This window comes from Simochromis diagramma, unplaced genomic scaffold (assembly GCF_900408965.1).
Source record: "Simochromis diagramma unplaced genomic scaffold, fSimDia1.1 OVJJ01000005.1, whole genome shotgun sequence".
NCBI lineage: Eukaryota > Metazoa > Chordata > Actinopteri > Cichliformes > Cichlidae > Simochromis > Simochromis diagramma.
Window position 1 is genome coordinate 1,150,547 of NW_024387097.1, and position 27,536 is coordinate 1,178,082.

General features: G+C 42.9%; 1 protein-coding gene across 1 annotated transcript; it reads right to left on the minus strand.

Annotated features, from left to right (window-relative positions):
• Positions 1-1,035: 1,035 nt before the first annotated feature.
• Positions 1,036-26,998, minus strand: niban2b (niban apoptosis regulator 2b). Its single transcript, XM_040046523.1, has 14 exons — positions 26,674-26,998; positions 15,824-15,954; positions 15,442-15,570; positions 15,248-15,353; positions 14,330-14,497; positions 11,546-11,661; positions 10,790-10,894; positions 8,942-9,104; positions 6,669-6,856; positions 6,389-6,544; positions 5,112-5,225; positions 3,872-3,979; positions 3,617-3,728; positions 1,036-2,989 (listed from the first exon to the last, which is right to left on the minus strand). The coding sequence occupies exons 1-14, from the start codon at positions 26,726-26,728 to the stop codon at positions 2,397-2,399; spliced, it is 2,244 nt and encodes a 747-aa protein (XP_039902457.1). The 5' UTR covers positions 26,729-26,998; the 3' UTR covers positions 1,036-2,396.
• Positions 26,999-27,536: the final 538 nt, after the last annotated feature.

The window sequence follows — 27,536 nt, forward strand, 5'->3', positions numbered from 1 at the left end:
TGCCTGTTCTTTCTGACTCATCTTCAAGTATTCATTAGAGACACGTCTGGAAATGATTTTACATTAAGTGATTCACAATAGTTCAAATATGGAAAATCTATGTTCGCCGAGCAGAAATGCCTCTTTGGTTAGACTGAGGATGAATTCACCTGATGCCTGAATAGACTTTCTGTTAAATGTAGAGAAAAAGAATAGACTTGAATTACAGCTGAATTACTTCCTGTTTTTCTCTTTGGAAGCACAGCTGGTTTCTGTGGAGGTGCTTTAATGAATTTGCAGTGCGGTGTGCTGCTCGCTCTGTTGGTAGAAGTTAGTGGCGCTCACCCAGCATCCTTTTCCCAATCTTGTTTAGAAACGTGATCAAATCCGACGTGTTGGCTGATACTGTCGTCCAGCCGTATTCACACTTTGGATTCTGGTATTTAGGTGGATGGATATCCTGCACGAGTCGTCACAGTCCACAGCAAAAATCATGATTTTCTTTTATACGTGTGTGTACTCGTAATAAACAGACATACGACTCACATATTCAAAGCTCAGGCCAAATGACTTTGATTTGTAAAGATGACAATCTTGGCACCTCAAAGCAACAGAGGCGTGAAGACACGAGCATCCAATCACAAATCAGCCTGGACCAGTATCCAGCAATAACAGCTTCGCTGTTCCTGTAAAGATGTTGCTCTTTAATTACAAAACTGCTGCACTGTGTGACGCAGGCAGACAGAGCGCTCAAAAGGCTCCGTCTCCTTCAGATGGTCTAATAATGTTTAGGTTTGATATAGTGGATCGTTTCTGAATCTCTACACGAGTCCATGAACCCGCCCAGCACCAGGTCAGTGATCTTGCTCTGCAGCTCACAGAAGGGAACAAGTAACGTCTGACTACAAAGGTCAAGGAGCAACTCTGGATTTACAGCAGTGTCAGAGGAACTGTTCAGATTCTTCTGCAAATATGCTAATACTAGATTAAAACATTTTTATAAATACTCATGCAACTTCACTGCAACTGAGTATAAGAATGGCACATAAGGAAAAATACTGGAGAAAAATGTTCTCAGTTTATTTGTGCTCAGAGTTTAAAAAGTGAAATACAGCACACAGTGGAAACAGCACACAGTGGAAAGTGCACAGAGGGTTGTTCAAGTCAACCTCATAAAATCTACAGTTTAAAAACACTTTATGCAGTAAAAGATTCTCCACAGTTGATTTGAATCCAGGGAATATTGTTCAGAAAGTGCAAACTGCAAAGGCAAATACAGTTTCAGTTCTTTAGTTTTCTACCAACAGTGACGCGGGGATGTGTTTATAATAAGTGTAACACACAAAAAGAAGAAGTGGAACATTTGTGTGATCAATAGATGAGTAACAGAGATTCAAACCAGAGCAAAGGATGGAGGACGACGCAGAACTGCTCCGTAAAAACACCTAAATGTCAAACATTAAAGAAAATCATAGCCTCAGATTTTGCTCATTTCCAAGTTGAACAGAAAGTTTTCTGTTGTGAAACGAACAGTTTCCATTCTGCTCGTCTCTACAGGGACGTTCTTCAGGTCATTAGAAATATGGGTTACACATTCACACCCATTACCTGTCACCTTATTCTATGCATGTACACAGAGACACCTCCATCCTGCTGTGATGTAGTTCTTAGGTGGAAAGGACGTGAGAAACGTCCTGGATCACGTGGAACAGCTTATGTGTGGTGACGCTTGTGTTTCTTATTGTCCAGGAGCAGTCTGTACGCCTCTCACTGTTTACATTTTACTAACTGAAATAAAATTCTCATTATAGTTTTAAGTTTTGTTTAGTTCCCTATACTAACCTTGGTGTGCACGTGGCAACAGAAACGATGACAAATATACTTTTGATCGATAATTTATTACCAATAAATCATTTGCTTCAGAAACTTCAATCTAAAAATGAAAAAGTGTGGAAATGATAGAAAATGATGTAAAATTACAGTTAATAAAATCTTTCTTGTTACTGATGTAAAACGGTGCCGTTCCCACCACCACAAAACAAACTCGTGCTGACATGGACACGATCGTCTGCACTCAGGATTCATTCTTTTGTCACACGTTCTTTAAGCTGCTCATCACTCAGTGACAGTTTAATGCTTACAGTTTGAATCACACGCAGTTACAAAGTCCGATTGAAGGTCAAACCACAGAAAACATCCAGCTTCTTGAAGGCACCTCGATCCTGGCGCTCTTGCACATTTATACACAGCACACAGACGGTGCTCATGTTTCTACCAGGTGAAGACAAAGTTTGGGTTGTTGTGGTTAAAAAAGGTATTTAGTGTCTTAAACTTGGTATAAACGGGAAAAGCAAAAGGAAGCGGGCAGGATTCACTTTAGTCGCTGGGCTCCTGCAGCTTCGCTCGTCTCCTGAATCTCAGACTCCTTTTGTGCTGCTGGAGCAGGTGGCAGGAGTAAAACCTCTGACTCCTCCTGCTTGGATGATGGCTGCTCTTCTGCCACAGCCTGACTTTCCTCTCCCTCTCCAGCAGACTCGGTCGCCTGGAATTCCTCTTTCTGCTGCTCCTCGGGTTCGTTGTCGTCTTCTGGCTTTTCCTGTGGAGGCTTGGAGACTTGCAAATCCATTCTGGTCACACAAAGGTTTGTTTTCAGAGTTCTCCTCCCCAGCTCCATTCTCTTTCCGCCCCTCTCCATCTTCCTCTGGTATGTCTTCAACACCAGGCACCTCCAGGCACGACTCGCTAGGCAGGACAGCGGTGCCGTCCATCTGGATCAAGGACACCACCTGCTTCACTCTTTTCTTCTTCCGGGACGTCACACTTTCCACCTCACCATCGTACTCGGCATCATTCTCTGCCCCATCCACCTCCTCCTGGTCGCCTCCGTACTGTCCCGCCCAGTCGATGGAGGGATTATCTCCAAGCAGATGCAGGTTGGGGTCACTGTTGCTCAGAACAATACTGTCCCTGTACAGATTGTGTCTCCTTTGGACTGCCGCCTCCTTTACAGCTGCAGACAGAGAGAAAAGGGTTCAAATGTGGATTCTCACAATAAGTTCAATGACTTATGTCATGTGCACAGAGTACAGCGGGGACCAATATGAATGATGCTGATCTCCCAGGTTAAATGGATCCAAGATGCCACTTTTATATCATATTTAATCTGAATCTTATCACAGTGAAAGCAGCTGTGACCACTACACGGAGACGTTTGTTAAACACTAAATGCTTCTTTAGAATTTGATACCAGCATCTGTGTTGCATCACTTTGATCTGTTGCACAATTCAAGGCCGATTCTTCATAATGTACCAAATGTAGGAATCAGATAAATTAGTGGATGACCCGTCTGGACTCGAGGACCTTTCTGGGGAACTGTGTCGTTTGAATACTTGCAGAGTGTGCTTTGGCTTTCTCTGGATGACAGGATATTTTGCTTTGAAACCTTTTTGTCTTGTTCAACATTCATCATATCCTGTCTGATTTGTTGCTTTGTGAGTCCATGCAGGCTTTCCTCTTAATGGTTCCCATTGCACTGCCTGCAATGTTGCCTCCTGGTAGTATAATAAGGCCCTCAGTTCTGACTGCTTTACTCTGTCTTTCTTCATCGATACAGATATACCACCAAAGAAGACTGACCCATTATAATGTCCTTCATGACTGACTGCAGCACAACCTCTTCAAAGATGTTTTCTACCAGGATGAAGTGGGAAAAGTCCTCGAAGATGAGCTCCTCAAAGCGTGGCAACTCCTGGTGTTTCAAAGAAGAATGAAACCAAGAACAAACACAACAATGAACCAGTCACAATGCTTTTCTTTGTTACAGAAACAAAAACCTAACTGTGCATTATTAATTTTCCAGGTTCTGGGGAAGAGAGAAGGTGATGTACTCACAGATACAAAGCAAGGGTTGAGCTGCTTTAGAATGTAGGGGATGAAGATCTGCAAGAGAGCCTCGCGGAAGAAACACTTCCTCACTGTGCTGCTGTCATAGTCAAACTTCTGAACCACAGGAAAGAAGGAAAAGGACAGCTTTAGTGTGTGTGTGTGTGTGTGTGTGTGTGTGTGTGTGTGTGTGTGTGTGTGTGTGTGTGTGTGTGTGTGTGTGTGTGTCAGTCAGATGGCAACTATAAGTTGTAACTTCATTTTGAACAAATGCAGTATATGTGGAAAGCATTCACAACGCTATGATGTGAATGCTTTGACAGGAGCTTCCATGTGGTACAGAGGAAGGTTGTTGGCCCTTTCTTGGATGTCTGCCACTGTGATGGTTACTGGTCCCAGTTCAGGGAGGTTGCTGTGGTCTGCTCTTAGACCCAATAGGCACCGAGCACTGCCGTTATGTGTTGCGTCCTTCTCCCATATGCTCTTCCAGTATTGCTCCATCTCCAGTCTTCCTCCCCCTTGCTGAAGCATTTTTGCAGCAGAAATTGTTGTCCTTCTGGATGATTCTTCTCTCTCCACGGGGCAGCGACGGAGCTCAGAGAGACCATCAGGTTCGTGGTGACCGCCCTGACTAAGGCACTTCTACCCTGATAGCTCAACAGGCCACGAGTTCCTGCCCCAAAGTGGAGGAGTTCAAGTATCTTGGAGTCTTGTACACATGTAATGGGTGAAGGGAGCGGGAGATCGACAGATGGATTGGTGCTGCGGCTGCACTGATGTGGATACTGTACCGGTCTGTGAAGAGAGAGCTGAGCGGTCGATCTACGTCCCTACCCTCACCTATGGTCACCAGCTGTGGGTAGTGACCGAAAGAATGAGATCGCGGAAAGAAACTGCCGAAATGAGCTTCCTCCGAAGGGTGTCTGGCCTCTCCCTTAGAGATAGGGGAGTTCAGCCATCCAGGAGGGGCTCAGAGTAGAGCCGCTGCTGCTCCACATCGAAGGGAGCCAGCTGAGGTGGTTCAGTCATCTGACAAGGATGGATCCTGGGTGAGGTGTTCTGGGCCCGGCCCAGGATAAGCAGAAGAAGATGGATGGATTAATATGCTCACACTCTATATGGATGTTGTAAAGTGGAGCGAATCCAACCACCAACCTTCAAATCTACCACCCCAGTCCTCCTCTTCCATGTGTTTCTGGTTTAGGAGAAAATGGTGATCTAACAGGTTTTTACTGATCACGTGTTTTACCTTGATAACTCTGTCCTGGCAGCGCTGGATAGTCTTACAGAGATCCTCACCGCCCTGAGACTCCAGACTCTGGTGAAGGATCTGCTCAAATGTATAAACAGCATTGTCCATTTGCTGTAAACAGACACAGATGGGGACACTATCACGAGTGCATTCAAATGTATCAGTATATTTTATAATAGCTTGACTTTGATAATTATCACATAAATATGATATGAAAGAAGATCTATTAACTGATCCAAAACTTGATGCTCCATGATGTGCCTCCACCTAGTCATACTTCCCCTTCTCCTAAGCAAATACACTTTCAGAAGTGCTGCCTTCCTGCAGTCCTGTTGTGTTCATGGTACTCAATTCCTCTGCAAACTGAGCAGCAACTATTCAAGTTTAATTTATTCTTACAACACTGAGAGTAGAGAGATGCTCACACAAAATTAAAGCAGACATAAGCAGTGTAATGTTGACCTCAGAAAAGGAGGCAGGAAATGTTTCGAGTTCAAACACGGACAGTGAGACTAACAAACCACAAAGTATTTCATATTCAATAATAACTCAACTATTCTCTTTAGAAATAAAACTTTCTGATCTCATCCTGACAAATTTACAGCAATCAGTGAACATCTCAATTCTAAGAGATGAAGGCGACAACATAATGTACTTTGTATGTGATTTAATACACAGGAATGGAGGATATTTGCATAAGAGATGTTTAAATCCAGACGGGAGCATTTCTTTGTGGTGTTTTATGTTTTAGTGTCTGCTAGTGTTCTAAGCTTCTCAGAGCACACATCAGTGATTCTAATGCATTCGCCTTTTCATGGAAGTCAGCTGATATGAGTTTGTGTGTTACTTGTTTCTCGAGTCATTGTTTTCCTTCCCAACTGCATTCTGTTCTGGGGTTAGTGAAGGTGAATCATTTGTTTCACTATATTCATTTTGATTTACGTTGCCTGTATTTGTTACACATTCGGGGATCTGAGAACGGTCAAGTTCCTAATACAGCGGGGAGTTTGTTTTTCAAAGTGTGTGATGTTTATTTACCAGTAAGTGCTGATTGTAACCTCCTCTGTTTAGATCGTTTGTAACGTGTTGTTTCATTAGAAAATGTAATAAAATGAAATTTTCAACAAATAAAATGCAGATCTTTAAAAATACATTTGATCAGAAAACCATTCGTACAGTAAATTACGATTGTAATCAATACATCACTTAGACCTCCAGCAATATGTTAAAGCTGCACTGCTTTGAAAAGCCAGCTGCCAGTAAGCGATCATCACCTCTCTCATGAGGATCTGGACCCTCTGGATGAACACCGAGGGGCTCGAGATGTCAAATCTCTGATCCAGACCTTCCAGACTCAGCTGCATCACCTTTTCATAGCAGCTGCACATCTTCACTGGATGGAAGGCAAGCATTGAGATCTTCTCCATGTGCTGAGGAAGAGGAATAGATTACAAGCACTGAATGTCACTAAATGTTTCTGAGTTCAATGGAGGCAGAGGGAGTATCTCCTTTACTGAATTCCCCTCTCCAGGAGGACCTCTTCTACGTGCTCACCTGTGCCACCATCTCCTTAGTGCCCTCATTCAGGACGTTTTTGCTCATGTCCACCAGCTCTCGGAAGAAAACCTCGCGGACCTCGAAGAACCCTCGGCTGGTGGGCTCCAGCAGGGCCTCTAGGATGGAGCTGATGTAGGGCTGAATGCTCACCTTCAGCAGCTTCTCTGCTTTAGGAAGAACCACGGCTGCAAAACAAGAGAGAAAAGCAGGCTTGCAGTTTCAGGCAGACGTCTGGGATCGTTATGTCAGATTAGAAATGTGACAACCTGTAAATAAAGCCTCCAGTTGTTCAGTTATACATCAGTAATTTGTCTGTTAGCAGTGCATCTACCTTCCTGTGTGTCACCTAAACAGAGTAACTAACACCTCCACTCACAAGCTTCTATCAGTCACTTCAGTACGTACAGAACGTGGGGAAAAGGCATTTTCTTACAATGCTGAACTGAAGGGTTTTAAACAAATCCTAAGGACAACGGAGGAAGCATGAGGGCTGCTCCTGTTCTTCATGTTTTATTGTTACTGTCTTTTATTTTATTTTTTTTTCCAGTTAATTAGTTGTTATATGAATTATAATGACTACAGTATGTTTATCAAGCTGTAGTTTTGTGAGGATATTTAAAACAGGTTGCTGCTCAAAATGAGACTGTGTGTCTCAATGAGGTTTACCTACATAAATAAAGGTGAAATAAAATAAATAAATTTAAAAAAGTTAATCCAAAATGCTGCAGCAAGAGTCCTGACAGGGACTAGAAAGAGAGAGCAGATTTCTCCTGTTTTGGCTTCCTGTTAAATCCAGAATTCAAAATCCTGCTCCTCACATACAAGGTCTTAAATAATCAGGCCCCATCTTATCTTAATGACCTTGTAGTACCATATCACCCTATTAGAGCGCTTCGCTCTCGCTCTGCAGGCCTACTTGTTGTTCCTAGAGTATTTAAAAGTAGAATGGGAGGCAGAGCCTTCAGTTTTCAGGCCCCTCTTCTGTGGAACCAGCTTCCAGTTTGGATTCAGGAGACAGACACTATCTCTACTTTCAAGATTAGGCTTCAAACTTTCCTTTTTGCTAAAGCATATAGTTAGGGCTGGACCAGGTGACCCTGAATCCTCCCTTAGTTACGCTGCAGTAGACGTAGGCTGCCGGGGATTCCCATGATGCACTGGGTGTTTCTTCTTCACTCACTATGTGTTAACAGACCTCTCTGCATTGAATCATATCTGTTATTAACCTCTGTCTCTCTTCCACAGCATGTCTTTATCCTGTCTTCCTTCTCTCACCCCAACCAATCACAGCAGATGGCCCCGCCCCTCCCTGAGCCTGGTTCTGCCGGAGGTTTCTTCCTGTTAAAAGGGAGTTTTTCCTTCCCACTGTTGCCAAAGTGCTGCTCAGAGGTTTTGTCTGATTGTTGAGGTGAATGTTGTGATTTGGAGATATTAAAAATAAAGCTGAATCAAACTGAGTTAATTGGCTGGAAACAAGTAGAAGCACACGTAGATTAGATATCATACAATTTAAAAAGTTACCCTTCAGTAACTTTGTTTGGTTTAATGTCTCTTATCTGCAGCTGAAACCTTCTGAAACTGTCTCCCTGCTTTCTACTGATCGACAGTGATGTTAAAATATCAAACTGTAAGATATTGCTATATTTTTATTATCTTTTTTTTTTTTTTTTTTTTAAACCAAGACAATGTAACATCTACATATCTCCATCCATCTCCACACACACACACACACACACACACACGTTATGTATTTTTACAAACATGTAACAGTAAGTTGGTTGCTGATTTGGCCTTTTTGTTAGTTTGTCTGGTTTCCTTGTGCTTGCTGGACGTCTCTCTGGCTACTCTCTCTCTCACAGCTACATTTAGAACCAATCATCTAACTGCATGGATGCATGTCTTCAGCTTGATGTCATGGATGGATGCATCATCATTCCTTTGTTCCAAAGCAGGTAAACTATAGGTTTCATAGGTTTATACACAAGCATTCTCACTGATACTCTTGCCATGGTGCAGTTTTAAAAACAAGCAATAAACGTTCCTATTAAGATATGAATCCACATTTACAGCTAAAACTGAACCCACAGTAAGAATTTTAAGCCCTGTAGATATTTAGAACAACACTGCTTTAACATTTACAGTTATTATTACGACTTCTACTTCCATGAGTATTCTATCGATGACGGGCTTATAACTAACCAAAGATGAAAAATGCTCTGAGAAATGTGCTGCTAGTATCTGAATGAGGAGAAGTGTTGCTCTTATCCAACCTCTGATCTTGTTGGTCACGTGTTCCTTGGATGTGATGATCTGGTCCACGTCTGTTCGTATGGAGGCCTCTAAAGAAGAGCGGTTAGCCTCACACTTCTGCAACACTGCTTCATACTGCGTCTGGCACTGCGCCTGCACCAGGCTGTACACAGCATCACTGATCTACAAACACAAAACACACAGCTGCCAAACTCACACCTGTGCAGTACATCGTCTGGTTAAGTTTCACATAGTAGCCTAAATGGTTTGGAATATGCATGCAGTGAATATATTTGTATATCTGCGTAACACAGACTATTGAGTTTACAGGTGAATTTGGAAGCAGTTGGGCTGTACCTGCTGGAGAGGTCCTGTGGAACTACAGACCTTTGAAGAAATGTAGATCAGCTTTTTTTTCTGTTGCACTCACATTACTAAAATAAGCTCAAAGCTTATACATACACTACCAGTCACAAGTTAGAACACCCTAATCTTTCCAGTTATTTACTGCAATTCAAGTCATTCAGTCCAGTCAAGAGCTTGAAATGGTACAAAGGTGAGGGTGAACTGCCAGAGGATAAACAAAGGTGCAGTTACTCAAAACTGAAAAATAATGTACATTTCAGAATCATACAAAAAGCCTTTTCCAGGGACAACAAGGGTTAACAGGTTAAATCTGTTCTGCAGCAATGCAGGTTGATCAAGCCTTGAAAGCTGCTGCTACTAATTCCTGCAGCTGTTCCAACCTTTCTGGATTACTCCCCCCTCTGTCTGCATAGAAGCAGTGCTGAACACACCGTGGTACCATACGCTCGTCAGCTGCAGCAAGAAAGCCATTGATAAGATGTCAGAATAAGACAAACAGGTCTGTCTGGGCCATGAAACATCGACACTGGACTACTGAAGACTGGACGAAGGTAAGATGGACTAATGAATCAAAGCTTGAAATCTTCGGCTCATCACGCAGGATCTTTGTGCGCTGTCGAGTAGGTGAAAGGACGGATCCACAGTGTGTGGCATCAACTGTCAAACATGGAGGAGGAAGTGTGACGGTCTGGGGCTGTTTGCTGGATCCAGGGTCGGTGACTCGTACAGAGTGAGAGGCTCCCTGAATCAAAACAGCTACCACAGCACTCCATGCAGGACCCTCTGGTGTGCAGATGGTCAGGGGTTCATCCTACAGCAGGATAACGACCCAAACGTAAGTCCAAGCTGTGCCAGAACTACCTCAGGAAAAAGAACAAGATGGTGAGCTTGGAAACATGGAGTGTGCAGCACAGTCTGCAGACTTAAAGCCCATCGAGCTGGTTTGAACTGGACAGAAGAGTGAAAGCAAAGCAGCTACAAGGTCCACATTCATGGGGAATATTTGATTTCTATTGTAGAATGAATGGCACGGGTTTGTTCAGCTGCTCTATCTGACAAAGGTGCTACTTTGTTGAGTCAAAGGTTAGAATACATTTTAGTCTATAAACTGATTCAATGATTTCTTTTTTTTAACTCCACGTGTTTATTTGTACTACGCTTTTGTTTATTTCAGAGTGCAATCAGACAATCAACTGCATAACTTTCAATGACAAACTGGACAAATTGGGGTGTTCTAAAACTTTTGACTGGTAGTGTACATCTGAATGAATCACACAACACCTTTGTCATTAAAGTTCCTGTTATTCTGGCAAAATAGCACAATGTTTGAAACAAAAGTGCTAAAAAGACCCTGAAAAGTTCCAGAAGAACAAGGAGCATTTCAAACAGGTGATGTCAACATTTACAAGTCCCCCAATCACTGGTGCAGTATCCACCAAACTTGCAGGTTAACACTTATTTTGCTAAAGACTGAGTCTAATAATCCCAGAGTAGTTTCTCACCAGTATCCAGTTCCTTTGTCTCTCATGGAGTTTGCCTTTGAGGCGGGGGGAGATGAGGTCTCTCAGCTCCGAGAGGAGGCCCTCCATCACCAGGTTAGACAAGATCTACAAGGAAAACGATTCCCACATACAAATAAGAGGACCACGAGCACTCTGCATTTTTACAGTCGCTCGTGTGATCGTCATGGTAACCTCTCTCTGTACATTTTCCATGTTGCCACATGTAAGGAAGCAGAACATAACAGAGGGACTCACACAGGCCATGTGAGATGAACTACAGCGCGTGCAATTAAGTTTTCTTCCACAGAAGACAACGTAAGGTGGTTATGCTTCCATCAAACTAAGTCTGTTATCACATAATTAATAATAAGACATTTTATTTGTGGGCGCCTTTTTAAAGCATAATCAGTCAAACAGAATGATTTAAAAACACAGCATTAGACAATAACTTAATTTAAATGACATATAAATGTGATTTGGGTTTGAAGAAACATCTAGAAAAACCTGTTCAGCACTGAAGCATGCACAGCAGGGCCTGACTATGATGCAACATGTGCATAAAGCATTTAATCTTCTGACCATCAGGTGTTTGGTGAAAACTTTGAAGAACCTCGTGTCGCAATTCAATGAAAAATCAGGTTGAGGGAGGACATCAAGTTTACATTTCATGACACAGCACCTGATTCATCCCAGCTTCCAACCCCCCCCCCCCAAAGTCCGATTGAGGCCACAGAAGAACATTTCTGCCAACGCTACCTGTGACGGTGCACCACACATCATTTCCCAGGTGCCATACTGGCCTTGAGCTTGACGGTAGAGTCGCACTGCATTAGTGAAGGCTGGTGTCTGAACTTTTTTCTCATCTGACAAACCTGGAATTGAAGAAGCAGCCGTCAGTGAACTTTTAACTGATAACTGCAGGTCTTCTATCAGAGAAGTGATGAAGGTAAAACAGGAGGGAAAGCAGGGCTGATGACAGAATGCAGCATCGTGAGATTAAGGAGACCCTTTCAAATAATCGAGTTCTCTCTCCTTCAGATGGTACCAGGCGATTTCAAACAAGAACAAAAGTGGAACAAATCTGTTCCACCACAATTAATTTGACTTTTTTATACTTTGATCATCAATCACACAACTCCTACAATGATCCACGCTTCATTTGAATGTAAATATAAACTAATGGATGGATAAATTACAGTTAACTGTTTTTAGTTGTTCACCTCCACCAACCAATCAAGTTGCAGTTTAAACACATAACACACAAACAGTGTCATCATTTTATCCTGCTGAAGAAAACACTGCGATGGTGAATGAACAGATGACTTATTAAACTGGGGGTCGGTCGGGTGCAGGAGCCCAGATGACTTTTTACAATGAATGAATTTTGTTGGCTTCATATTCAGTGTTTTACACGAGAAATGTAAGTAAAAATGATCAGATTTCATAACTGTGTCTGAACAATATTTAGGATATATCTGCAAGTTTAGTTTTACTACATAATTAAAACTAATGTATGTACCTTGGTAAGGTAATTGTTTTGCCATGTAATTATAGGTTAGTTGTGCAAGGACACTGCTCAGCTTTTAATTTGTATCAGAGGGATTCATTTTTAATTTTAAGATAACAGAGGAGTTTTTGGCCATGCAATCCATAAAGAGGAAAACGTGGGGAGAGGACTTGTATGACACGCGGCAGAGGTCATCAAGAGGTACAAGCCACCTCGGAGTACACTCGTCAGGCCACCACAGATGGATCGCCAAATCTGACTGGAACAAAAGTCGGGTTGCTCAGAAGAATCCAGGGCAGGTTGAAAGAGGACAACCCTGAGCAGGAGGTTGTTTTTTCCACTGCATAATCCACCAGGAAGCCCTGTGCAAGTCTGTGCTGCACCTCGATCACACAGTGAAGCCAGTTGTAAAATGCACTTTAGAGTGAGGGGACCAAGCATCCAGATGATGTCACAGAGGATGCTGGTGTTGTTTGGCTCCACGTATGTGTGTGAACAGACAAAGCAGCACCCACAGATCCCAGCTGAGTGATGAACACCTCAGATCTGTTCTTGCCACAACAAAACTAACAGGAGATTCTGATTCACTGACAAAAAAGTGTGATCTTAATGTTTATGTTTGATATGCATGGATCTGGTGCTGGCCCGTCACATTTTAAAAGTCAATGTGGCCTCTGAGCCACCCCTGCTCTAAACTCAGATGAAACACGGGTTCTTGTACTTGGCCTTCAAAATCGTAGAAATGCAGCATCTATCCAGATTCTCACTCTGCATGGTCTTACTTTGGCCTCCAGTGAGACTGAGGGTTCGTGGAGTCATGTTTGCCCTTCAGTCTGCATATCTGTCTCTAAAGTTAGAAATATCCTGTCTCAGAGTGACGCTGAAAAACTAGTTCATGCATTCATTACTTCCAGGCTGGACGACTGTAATTCATTATTATCAGGAAGTCCTAAAAACTCCCTGAAAAGCCTTCAGCTAATCCAAAATGCTGCAGCAAGAGTCCTGACAGGGACTAGAAAGAGAGAGCAGATTATTCTGAAAACACAAAACAAAAACCTTATCATAGAAGTGTATTATCCCAGCAGAGCACTGTACTGTCAGGCTGCTGGTTTACTTGTGCCACCTATGGTGCCTAAAAGTGCAAAGAGAGGCAGAGCCTTCAGCTTCCTCAGACTCAGGAGACAGACGCCCCCTGTTGTGATTGCTGTTAAACGTTTCTCCTTCCCAGAGTGCAGATCCGATCGTGCTGTTGTATTGTAGTCTTGACCTTACAATACAAACTGCCTTCAGGCAACTGTTGTAGTGATTTGGCACTGTTATTTATTTATTTATTTATAAATAAAATGTCTAAAAATTACAGACAAAAGCAAAAATGTTCTGAATCACATTTAGTGTTAAATTTAAATTATCTCAGGATATTTGTTTTAGTTTCACTTCTGATGGTTGTAAGCACGACGTCAATTAGATGTGCATAAAAGCGAGTGTGTGTGTGTGTGTGTGTGTGTGTGTGTGTGTGTGTGTGTGTGTGAGACAGTACGAGGACTAAACTGTGTCACAGGGTATTTAATGAAAACAACTTCATTTCGTTCACTGTAGTCAGACTATCTGGGACTTTATGGCCCGTATGTAGTTACTGCTATAGCTCCGGTCAGGAGCTGACATCTTTATGGGCAAGTCTCAATCACAGCAACAGACTTAACAGTCAGTAAAGCAGAGAAGGAAAAGAGAGCAGGAGCGCAGAAGACAGAAAAGCAACGTGCAGATCTAGTTTTTGTTTACAGCACAGAGAAGAATCCAGAGCTCTGACAAACATGAAACTGTTGAGGACTGAAAGTAGCAGCTCTTCGTTTGCAGCCTGTCTAACGTGTGCTTTCCTCCTGCTTTGCATAGATTCCTCTAGTTTGTTATTCATTCTCTCTGTCCTACTATTATAGTTTTACACCACGCACAGCTGGTGTGGAGCACCCACCGTTTCGTTGTACACGCACAATGACAATAAAGGGTTATTCTATCATTACATTAGCATGACTCACCATTGTTGGAGTGTCTGACACAGTCTTGGAGTACCATATACCACTTCTGCTGCTCTTTCTCTGTCGTCACACAGAAATAGTAGTGGCGGGCATAAGGGTGCCACATTATCAGAGGGTACGGAGTGGCACACTTTAGAAAGGGGGAACTTCCCACCTTGGCTTTAACACCTAAAAATAAAATCGTTGCATTAATAATACACTGAAAACCTCACTGAAGTTTCTCTGTAGAGTTAAAGGGTAACAAAAAGACTTCATCATGTTGTCCGTGCTCACTGATGGTGTGCAAACATTTCTGATTTTGCAGTCAACTTTTCCTTTTCTTGAGTACAGCAACATTCAGAAACACCGTGGCTGCCAGTGTGACCCCCCCCCCCAGCCTCCAAGAAGACACATCTGCAGTCTCAGTGTTAAACTCCTGCATCCTCACTCTCCAGTTACCGCATTAACAAATTTGCGTGTGCTTTACCCCATCAGCCTTTTACAGCTAAGACAATGGCAGCTCTCAACTAACAGCTAAGAGAAATGTTGGTCTGCTTCACCACAGAGAGAGCTCAGTACCTTCAGCAACAACATTCAACCAGTAAGGCTGAAGTCCTGGAACCTGTTGTTGGATGCACACTATCCACCCCAGCTTCACCCCGCTGTGGTCTTTACTGAACAACAGGGGTCAGGATCGGGCAGCTTATATCTACCATAGAGGCAGGGTACACCCTGGACAGGGCTCTCACAGTCACACGTTCACAGTGACCAGTTAAGCTGACCCCACTGACTGCATGTCTCAAGTTGCCACAATAAATCATTGCATTTGATGAACTGAGTTTCCTGTTGATTCGAGTTTTCCCCTTCCTACTGTAATAAAACAGTTATTACCAATTTACCAACCATAAAGTACACTCTCCTTACCTACCCGCTCCTCACCTGGCAAGCTGTTGCTGATCAGATTCAGGTATTGCTCCATAGATGTCAGGACTTTATACCCGGCACAGTTGATGGTTCCTTTGGGATGGAGGAGTCTGTCATGGGACTGTGGTGAAGCCAAGGAAGAACAGAGTCGATGTATTAGACAGTGAGTAAAACTTGCTCATGTACAGAGAACACTGCACCCGTCTCACCGCCTTGCTGTCGTAGTACTTGACGTCATGGGAGTCTGGGATGGAAAGGAAGTGGTTCCTCCATTTCTTGTTTTCCTCCAAGTACTGGAAGAGGGAGCCTGAAAAAATGGCCTTGTTCTCCAGAGGAATCTGTGACACATTTCACAACCGAAGAGAAACCTTTGAGTCATTAAAGTCTCTCTCTGTCCATTCAGAGCCAAGAGGACTCACTATGGTCATAATCCAAATGATTAACAGACAAAGACTTTGGAGCATAGCTCGCTAATCTGTGAGCAGCATCGGTGTGACACTCAAAACAATGAGCCACGTGGGACATCCTTACTGCCATGGTTACTCGCTGGTGTTTGGAATAAAAGCAGAGCTTTCAGAGAGGAGTTTGTACCTTGCGGTGAAGCAGCTGAGGTTGCGGGGTTCCTCCTCCCTCTACGTCAAAGCGAACTTTGTTGAACAGAGCTACTGCGTACTGCTGCTCATACAAACGCCCAAACTCAGCAATCACCTTTCCGGTCCGAGCTGCAAACACACACACACACACACACACACACACACACACACACACACACACACACACGAACGATACAATTAAATCTGCGCAAATGTTTCATGATGAAAGAAAAGAAAAAACCTGAATTTGGGTTACAAAACAAATTATAAGGGCCTGTCTTTCTTTACAAGCTCTACTGTTAACAACGACACTTATTTCTCTTTGGTTCTTATTTACAGCAAAGCAGTTTACCAAATTATCATAATCTAACCAGAAGCTCAGGATTAAAATTACATTTTCTTTAAAAATGACCAACATCTAAAGAAAATGAAATGACAAAGAGGCCTGTCTTATCGCACACAGCCTGGATCTTACTGCTCAGTCTAATGTCTTGGCCCCGGCCCACAGACAGTGGAACCATTCCTGTCTTCCTTCTGGACCTTGTTAGTTTCTTCAGGCTGATTTGTTCCTGCGTTCTTGCCTTACTGGTGCTGCCTTCTTTAAAAACAGTCACAGCTTTCTCTCCAGCTAACCTCGTTTCCTTATATAGAGAAATTGGGGCGTGGCGGTATGCAGATAGTAAGACTACAAGATGTAAGCACAAGCCTGTGGATTTGGAGGCAAACTGACTAACATGTGCACAGTGGTAAGAACAAACTGGCCGACATGCACGTGTCATGAGTCTAACGGTGAAATGGATTATTTTTTTTGCACATGATGATCTCCACACACACAGGTAAATGAAGCCCACGCTTCTGTTGTATGATCAGTCTCACAGATGGTCTCACTGTCAGGTTTAAACAAAGCGGCCTGAGGCTGAATTAAACTCATCCTCTGGCCTTTATTACTGGAACAGGAATTCAGCCCGCTGAAAGCGACTGGCCTCCTTTTATACTCGACCTGCCTCAGGTGAGCATCTGGAACGGCCAAAAACAAAACGTCTGAAGAAAGCAGCACCAAACCAAACCAAAGAAGAAACTTTTACACGTATACAAACTCTTTCAGATAATAAATAATTATTCACATACTATATGTATTCATTCACCTCTCTCATTCTGCCATCCATCCGTCCCAGCCACCACCCCAACTCCCACCCACAAGCCTGAATCACCGTCCCCACCTGGGTGGGGGCAGATAAACTGGGCTGGACCAGTGTGAATGGCTAAACATCTGAATTTTGGGGTGTCCAACTCATTTTACACACACATGCGGCCCAGATTCCAGTCTCACGTTAAAACTGTGCAGCGTCTTCACCGCTGCTGCCTTTCTGTTTGAAACTGGGGGCTGTGTGGGCTTAACGCCGTCACCTTTTATTCAGATGCTGCTTGTATGGCAGGTCTGTTTTCAGTGGATGCAACACTCTGGTCTAACATATCGGCGCGCTGCAAAGCTGTGCATTAAAGGAAGCATAGAAGTAAACACTGCGTCCAGACTTTTTTTATTATTGAATTATTCAAAATTCTCAATGTATTGCAGCCCTAGAAGGGTTAACACAAACCATTTATACCCACCTGGAGTGGTTAGGAGTCATAGCTAATGTCACAATGCAGAGCAGCCAAGAGGCTTTGACTGTTGGCATTATATGAATAACATTGAATTTAAGTAACATATTGAAGTTGTAGCTGCAGTCAAAACTGCAACGGTTGCTGTAAACATCTGTGTCACTGTTTTTCACATAAACTATGAATATCAATGACTGCGGCGGCGGCTGGACACAGATACTGCAGGAGTTACAGATGACATGGCTGAATCAGTCCCAGATGAATGGACCACCAGCACCAACATCATGTCATGCAAGACACGACAATCCTATCACGATTGAAGAGAGTACCTCTGACAAGAAAGGAAAAATGATTTACTGCCTGTAAATAATGAGAGCACTGCTTTACACTGGTGTGCATAAATAAGCTCATCACTGTACACTGACAGTGATGAGCTCCCATCAACACCAGAAAGACACACGCAGGACGCCAGCGATGACCAAACCTAAAACGACTAATGCGACATCCTTATCTTAAACGCATTTACAAAGTCACTCGTTGTTTGTATTTCTCTAACACAAAGCTGGACAGTATTTTTCTGTCTACGTCTTCATTGTGTGATAAATACAAAGAAAGGGAGGAACCGTCGGCCACCTTTTCTGGTCCTGCTCTCGCGAGTTTCTGGGAAGAAATATTTAATATATAAAACCCGATCTATGACGGCATACTTGCAGTGCTGGGCACATTCAGATAGCGTTAATGTTCTGACTCAGTGAAATCATTAATGACTTGGAGATCTGCAGAGAGGAGTGGGACAAAATCCACCCTGAGATGTGTGCAAAACTTTTGGCCAACTACAAGACAAGTCTGACCTCTGGTATTGGCAAAACCTTTGTTGGCACCTAGTACTAAAGCATGTTTTCAAAGGGGTCAAATACTTATTTCCTTCATTAAAATGCAAATTAATGTGTAACTTGAGGTGCGTTTTTTGTTATGGTTCCGTCTCTCACGGTTCAAATAAACCCACCATTGAAACTATGAGCTGAACATTTCTTTGTTATTGGGCAAACTTGCAGAATCAGCAGGGGCTCAAGGAATTTTAACCGTATAACTTTCCTCAAGGTTTAGAAGTGCGAATACGGGAATTTTGAATAAACTTTCACGAGGCGCATTTGTAAAGTTGGACACTCTTGTTTGATGAGAACGCCTGGTTGGCAATCTCTGACCCAACTTATTCCAAAGGTTTTCTACTGGGTTAAGAATCCACACCAAAGTCACTCACTCATGTCGTCATGGAGTTTGTGCAGCAGCGCACAGCCATGTTGGAACAGAAAGGGCCCATCATCAAACTAGTTCCACTGGGAGCATGAAATTGTTTAAAATGTTTTGCTATGCTGAAGCGTTACAAGTTCCTGTCAGTGAAACTAAGTAGCAACTCCTCACAAACAGCCCCCCTCCAAACGTTACACTTGGCACAGTGCAGTTAGACAAGTACTGTTCCCCCGGCAACCGCTAAACCTAGACTCGTCCATCAAGTTGCCAGACGGAGAAGTTAGACTCCTCAATCCAGAGAAATGTCGCCACTGCTCCAGAGTCCAGTGGAAGCTGCTTTACAATTTGGATGAAGCTCACAGGCCAAAGTTGGCGACCTCCACGCAGCAGATTTAGAGTGTAAAGACCCTTTAATGTTACACAGAAAGCCCCAGAAAACACAAGCAGCAAGTGCTTGGAGACGATTAACAATGAATGATCATCTCGCTCCCCCCTTAAAAAACCAAAAACAAACAGTTTTGCATTTCATTGTTTTCTATGTTCTTTATAGATTTTTATTTTAAATCACATTTTATTAAATTTCTGTTCTGGTATCATAGAGATCATTTTCTGCAGTCACATGAGTCACATGATCCGAGAAAGGCCCCTTCATCATCACTAAAGGTTCAGGTTCATCTGATCCAGCCAAAACTATACGTTACCAGTAGTGCAACTGGAAAACAAACATAACCCTGGAGATGCCCTCCTGGAGGGAGAGCACAGGCCTATTTAAACCATCCCGAAGCCTCTACCCTGGTGTAAGCCAATCAAATTAACTACCATCACTGAACCTCTGCAGGGGGTAACCCTACTGAGTATACAAAAAGGGGAGTGGCCATAACAAAATGACGTGCTCTACTCCCTGAGCGACAGCCGTCCCAGACACAGAGTCTGTTTGCTGGTTCCACAGAACAAAGCTGAAGGCTCTGCCTTCCACTCCACTTTTAAACGGCCCAGGAACCACAATTAAGCACGTAGTCTGAGAACCAAGTACGGTACTGGAACAGTCTTTGAAATCAGATGGGCTTCTTGCTGCAGCATGCTGGAGGCTTTTCAGGCAGTTTTTAGAACAGCTGGTTGAATGAAGAAAATATCCTGGCTAAGCTGGAAACCTGGAAAATATTTTCTTAACTACAAAAATATCGAAATACTCTCCTATACAGTGAAAGGTCAAAGTCAAATAAAAGAAGACGTGTGCGATCTAAACTACAGAAACTGTACCTTTACTCTGTGTTCTTGGAAGGCTTTCTGACATTAACAGGAGACGGAAAGCGTTCATGCAGTGCTTTGGTTTGGTGTGTGTTCATGAGTGTTTGTGCGTGAGAGTGAACGAGTGAGGCGTTTGTGTCTGCAAGCCTGCGATGAAGAAAAGCGACAATATCAGCATTTTAAAGTTTGGCCTGAGCGCCGATGAAACATCTTTGTACTGCTGAAAACGAGTAATTATGATGGTTAATAATAATCCAGTGTGTTACCTAACAAGCCTCAGGTCACTGGCTCAGAGTTTTACCAGCCCGTGTTTGTCGTTATCAACTCATGAAAAGCTTTTATTTTTATATTTTTAAATATTAACGCACTTTAATTAACACAATATTTTATGTTATTTCACTTTCAATCTGAAAAATGTTATGAAAGCTTTTGGAAAAAGCTCCACCTGAGCTCAGCCTGTCACACTTTTACACGTGACTGCTGAATACGTTTGTACTGCAGGTCTAGTTTAGTCACAAACGTGGGTGAATCGCTCGCATTTCCATGGTGACAATGGCGCACTATAGACCGCTGCAGTACACAAAGCGTCCAAGCAAAGAATGTGTCAATTAAATTAGTTGAATGGTTGCATCCCTAACACATTTATTGTCCAATTTGAACCAAAAGTGTGATAGAGTCCATCCCTGAACACATCTAACTGCAGTATTTGACATCACAGTAGCACCTGATGGGAACAGCAAAGTCTTTTTACATGTTTAGGAACAGTTTTAAGGTGGTTGGGATGAACAGCCTAAAATGTGGTCAAAAAAAGCCTCCAAGAGAATGTCTTACTTTATGTTCAAAACTTTTCGCCAAAGGGCGCGACCCGGGCAGAATGGCGATTTATTGGCGTGTTTACTGGAGAAACTTTGCCAGTAAGCAGGAAACAGCTGTAACGCAAAGACACATTGTCCGATCCTCCCAACATTCTCCGGTGTGATGGGAATCCAGCCATGAACAGATGAAGCACCACATGGTGACGACAGGAAGCTGTCACCTACTGCTCCTTCCAGGTTGAGCACGTCCACCTCAGAAGCAGTCTGAATACACATCAGAACTTGATGATGCTGGCGTGCTCTGGTGGCTGGGGATTCGCCATGAAACAGGAAGCAGTTTGAGGGGTTTGGGAAGCTTGAAAAGTCATGAAATTTGGCAGAAACGTGCAGCGTGTTAAAGGCTCTCAGGTTGTATGGCTCTGGTCATTGAATATTACAAAATGGCTCTACGTTTCAACTGTGAAATCTTGCAGCTTATGCGATGTCTCAAGATGTACAAAACATCTCTTGGAGCTAAACGCCAAACCCAGAAGAAAGGCAGCTATTTTGAATTTAAAGTATAATTCTGGCAGACTCCCCGGGACTTCATCAGATCAACATGACCTTTGATGAGTACAGTCTAAAGACCTTGGTGATGTTAAATTGTGAAGCTTTTGAATTTTCGTGAAATAATTCGCCACAGGAGAAGATATCGCACATCTCAACTGAACATTGTTCAATCTGCCCCAGTGGCACGCTGAATCATCCAGTTAAGAAAACCTCAAAAAAGTCAAGTCCGTTCATCTGGATGTAGCATTTTCATGGGGAGAAACTTTTCATCACTCATCCAAGAAGTCACTTGTATATGTCAACTGAGAAAATGTTACGTCCAGATTCAACTTTTGGGAATCTCTCCCAGACTCCCAAATTCCTGATGGAAGACAGAGACTGGAGATATCTATGTGCCCATATTAGGTCGTGTTTATAGTTCCACCTACTGTCAAAAAGAAACACAGTAGGTTCTAATCATGATCCAATCTATGCAACATTTTAATTGATGGTTCCACTCGATATGTACCAGTATGTCATATAGTTAGTGGGTATTCTATATTGCCACCTAGTGGGCACAGAAGGTAAATTGTCAGTTGTAAACAGACCGTCTCTTATGTTAGCGCTTTTCTGCTCCCAGCACTCAAAGAGCAGTCAGTGAGGAAGTGATGTGACACTGAATCAGCCATGTGACTGTGTGACTCACCCTGCAGCACGCTGGCTGTTCCCAGGGTGCGAGGGCCTTTCATTGCTGCTTTAAATGTCATAATTTTGTTGGCGTCTGTCAAAACATGGATAGAAGGAGTTCTGTCGACTTCTTACTGGCCATGTCATATATTTCTATTGAGGAGAAGTTAACTTTGAAATAAGTATTTCTCATTTTATCAGACCTGTTTAAAACAATCACCTGTGCGCTTAGTTGGGTATTTGCTGAAGGTGAGAGGACCACATGTCACCAGGCAACAGGAAGATACAGGTCAGAGGTTAGAGATTTCACAGAGCCAGGGACAAGGGGAGGGAGGGGGGGGGATTTCCTGTTTCACTCACTCATAGACCAAGCAAAGCTCTACATTCATCCATGTAAAAACAAAGTCTTCATTAAGCAAAACACTGAAACACTGACTGTGACAACTGGAGCAAATAAACCCAACCAATAGTGTCCATTCTTCAGTCTTCTTGGTTTTAAACGAGACGCTCATTTTATCTTCAGTGTAGATACTGACCGGTACAGTTAGAGAGTTTTCACAAGTGAAGTGAAAATGAACGTTTGAGCTCTCTCTCAAACCCACTTTGACATACATATATGTGTAAATATTAAAAAAATGTCCCCTTCTCGCCCCTGCGGGCGGTTTATCCTTCAAGCTCGGGTCCTCTACCAGAGGCCTGGGAGCTTGAGGGTCCTGCGCAGTATCTTAGCTGTTCCCAGGACTGCGCTCTTCTGGACAGAGATCTCCGATGTTATTCCCGGGATCTGCTGGAGCCACTCGCCTAGCTTGGGAGTCACCGCACCGAGTGCTCCGATTACCACGGGGACCACCGTCACCTTCACCCTCCACATCTTCTCTGAGCCCTTGGTATTACTCCAGCTTCTCGTGTTCCTTCTTCCTGATGTTGTTGTCATTCACTATCGCTACATCAATCACTACGGCAGTTTTCTTCTGCTTGTCCAACACTACAATGTCCGGTTGGTTAGCCATCTGTATCTGGAAGCCCCACAGGACCTTAGGTCGGCCATTCTCCACCAGCCTAGGGGGCTTCTCCCATTTTCACCTCGGGACTTCCAGATTAAGGTTCGCCCATGCAGAAGTAGGTTGGAAGGCAATAACAGAGAAGCCCAGGATTGGGTTTAGTCAATGAACTGAGGTGCGGGATAATCCATAATCTGGAGACTCTGCTCAGTGAAACTATGATTCTCCTGCTGCCTGGTTCTTCATGTGTCCATTACCCACCCCAGACAACCCACTCAGTCAACAATAGTTCAGTTTTCTCTAACTACAGTCTGTTAGCAGCTATGTCATTCTCATTTTCACATGTCATAATACCAATTAAGTGCTGACAACTCAATGCCCAATAATAACAGTCAGTATCTTCAGGCATCCTGACTAAATGTTAAAACAAAGAGGCAACCTAACACTAACTGATGAGTTTAATTTCTCTAATTGTTACAGTCAGTTTCAGTGTTTTGCTCACAAAAAACCCCAAAACACACAAGTAACTGGCCATATTCACACAGACTTTGTTTTTACATGCATGCTCACTCCAAAATATAAATGTAAATAATCTGTTACTAATCCAGTCTTGCTTTTAAACCGTGTGGTATCAGAGGCCACTCTCAGTTTTCAATAACAGGACTCAGCTTCTCAGTGTGCTAAGGTTTCCATCCAGCCACACAGAAACGTGTTTTTCATGCATTCCTCAAATTCCACATCTGATACGTGTACGTGCTACTCTGAGTTGTAATGACAGTGAAGGAAAAAATTATCTTTAGCCTCAATCATGGCATTCACTACGTTTCCTGAGCTTTAGGTAAGCCCTCTAAACTTTAAGCAGAAATCAAGCGTGGAGGTCAGTGTAAAATAGAAAGGTCACTGAATGTCTGTAGGTCTATACCAATGAGGTTCATCCCACATTTCAACTTCCTCCATTCTCTGTAGATTCTATTTGTATTATAGCTAAATCCAAGTCTAGTATTACTCAAATTTTCTTTGGTCTTTCTGGGAATCTGTGGCCAAAACTTGCAATTGATTCTTCAGACGAGTCATCAAACCTCAAATCATTTTTTAGTAAAAAGAAAAGACTTTAAAAACAAAAACAAACCTGTGGAAGCGAGCATTGTCAGCTTCACACACACAAAAACTGTGAAGCTGGATTTTACAGTGCTTAAAGTTAAAATGTATTAAATCTGTTCAGCGCCATCTTCTTCCAGTACACAGTGTTACATCACTGGGTTGGTTGGTTTCGGTCATTACCAGTTAGGTAACATAAACTAATGTAACCGACCCAATAGCTCAGCGGAAGGAAAATTAAAGATTAATGTAAGGGGCTTACTGTGCTGCAACATTTTCATATTAAGACCAAGGACATACTGTCCACTTTCACTCTCTCTTAACCAGTAAGTGTTGTTGTTGTGTAGCTAGTTGCACTGATACGGGAAAATCCCCCTGTTGGCTGTAACATTCAGGTTTGTAAAGCACTTTAGAAATGAGAAAAGTGTGGAGAAGGGCCTGTTTGAGTTAGCTGACAAGTGGTTCACCCACATGCTGGAGTCAGAAACTCCACGTTTTCCTGGTCTGTGATGCTGTAAACAGTTTACCGATCAGGAATCCCATCAGTACGTCTGCAGGGAAAATAGGTCGTGTGTGCGCAACGGGGAGGAAACAAAAACCCCCAAGACAGTCCAAGGAAGAGGCGCCACACTTTTTTCACGTCAATGTTTAAAAGTTTAACTTTAATCTGTCAGAAAAACAAAAACAACTCATTCCTTGGATTTATATGTCAAACTGAAATTCAATGTTTTTAAAGTAAACATCTCAAGTACAGTCAAAGGTCAAACTCAGCTAAATAAGATGTATAAGAAATGTGCCTTGACTCTGTCTTCTATATTTTTAAATATCAAAGCAATTTAATTAAGACTTTATATTATTTCTCCTTCAATCTGAAAAATGTTACGACAACCTTGAAATAAATATGGTCTAGTACACCTCATGCCCCCCTTTAGTTGCAGCCCTGTTTGCTGCAGGTATTTGCTTCGATGTAAAATATCTTCAGCAAACGATATAATTGAAACATGTATCAGACTAGGTTAACAGTTCATCTGCATATTTGAACACTTCTGGAGGCTTACTGGTTGGAGCAGCGACAAAGTTTGTTTTTCTTCATGTCAGAGTTTGTTGGTGCTTTGATGAAAGACTCCCACCAGCTTTTTCCCAGTAAAGGTTTTAATTGTGGTGACAGGAACAGACGCTCACCAGAGACTGAACAGTGCATCCTTCATTTGAACATCAATGTCACTGTTGCAGCCAAAGTCAGTACAAAGTGAAACCCTTTAATGGGTTTTTAGTTTAAGTCTCATTATATTGGTTCAGTTATTAATTAGTTTATATCAACTAATTAAAGTCTATCAGCAGCAACCAACCAGCCAACCAAACGTTACTTAGATGTAATGTTCTGTACTGACAGGAGATGGCGCTAAACACGTTTCTAAAACTTTAAGCACGCGCTTAAATCGAGCTTCACAGACAGAGTTACATCTATGTAGGGCTCCATGACGTCAATTAGTCATTATACATGATGTGTTTCATGTCCATTTTAATCCAGTACTAGAAAACTGAGCCCAAATATCTACCTTCATGCGCGGTCTTCTTTATTTTATGTACGTTGCTTCATTTTCTAAATGGAAAAAAAGATAAAGAGCCTACTAGAAAGTATGATCTGCAGTTTGGGTACAGACCAAACCCCGTACAGGTCACTGGTCTATCAGGTCAGGACTGGTCAGGACTAACCCTACAAAAACATGTGTGTCAGTTGTTTTGAAAATTAAACATCCCAACAACTAAGCAATGAAACAGTAACATGAACACTTTTTGAGAGTGTAATAAAAGTCACTGAAGTTCCTGAAATTTGGCCCAGTTCAGGAGAAATTGTAACAACACCCCACCCACCACCACCAAAAGTTACAACATACTTGTGGATTCTTCTGTCAGCTGTAATCCTCACAAATAAAGAGAACTGAGGTGAAACAAGCCAAAAATAAGGAATTGCTAAACCTGAACTTTCCACTCCTAACACACAAACTGCAAAGTCAGAGTCCAACGGAACCTTCCGTCCAGTCTCGGGCAGAAGATGAGTGGCACATCAGGAGGTCATCAGTGATGCCTTTTATATGAGACACATCTGTGTGGACCAGGCACGAGTACTGTGACACTTAAGTCCAATAGATACTGTACACGAGTGTGCTGCTGAAAAATGTCAGCAGCTAGGCTTATTCGCTTCAGACTCGACAGCAAGGATTAGAGAAAACCTGATAGGCTGTGACATGTCCGAGGCAGGGCCACTGACGATCAGCAGAACTTTATCTGCTGCACTCCCCATTTGTAACAAACTTTAACGGGTCACATCATTTCCTATTACGTTTCCAGTTTTTCCTTCTCTTTTGGTGTCGTGGAAGCGCTTCAGTACGACAAAGAACAAACCCGAACCCTAAAGACAGAGCTGTTTGGTCCAGCTAAGGGAAGAGAGCGGTGCCCAACGCGCTACGTGGATATTTGTGGTTCATCAACGAAGCAGATAAAAAGCCCGTTTAGTTAGTAAACAAAGAGGTGCTGGACTCACGCTGACACTGTGGCAAAATGGAAAACACGCCAAACCAGCACTCATCAAACTAATCACCCGCGGCGCTCCTTACCTGTGATAATCTCCCGCTTGCCTTCATCCAGGTGACTAGAAATCACATCCCCCATGATCAGTGAAGCGTCCCACGCGAACGCTGCGTCAGACCGACAACTACTTTTTAAGACAAACAATAAAGTCTATAGAGACGTGTCTCCTGCCACAGCAGCCCTGTCCGCTCATGAAATGACTGCAGCGTCAGTAATAACGGGTGGTACCAAACACTCAAGTCGAAGCTGTCGAAAGGAAGTTCAAACTGTGTAAGAACTGTGCGTTTTTCTCTCGGACAGACACACCCTCCTAAGTAGGAGGAGAACTTCTGCCGTGCAGCCACGTTACGTTAAAGTCTCGTTGGGAAACAGCAGACCCAGCGCTGTGGGACAGAGAAGGTTATTATAGAGCAGCTGGACAATGGAGACGAAGTCAAAGCAGTAAAAAGAAGATACAATGGCAAGAGAGAGAGTTGGTCACACAGGTTTAAATAACACACTAAAGAAGATGAATAAGCACGAGACAGGGGATTATGAATTTTGTGGACAGGAGGAGACATTTGAACGTGTGATGTTAGAATGCGCTGAATACAGGCAAATACTCACATTACAGAAAAGCAGAGTTCAGTTAAGGGTGCAAGAAATATTACAAAGGAACGCAGGGCGATATTTGGGTTTTTAAGAGCAAGTGGTGTTTATATGAGAATATAGATGTATAAACTGACCGAGCCACACTCCAGTCCAGAAGGTGGCGGTAATGCACCTTGTTCGCCAACCGCAGCAAATAGCGACCACAGGGCTGTAGCCATGATACAAAGAAATCCTGAGGCCAACACAATCACCATTATTGTTTTCCTTTTCCTTGACCTCGATGGAAAACATCATAAGA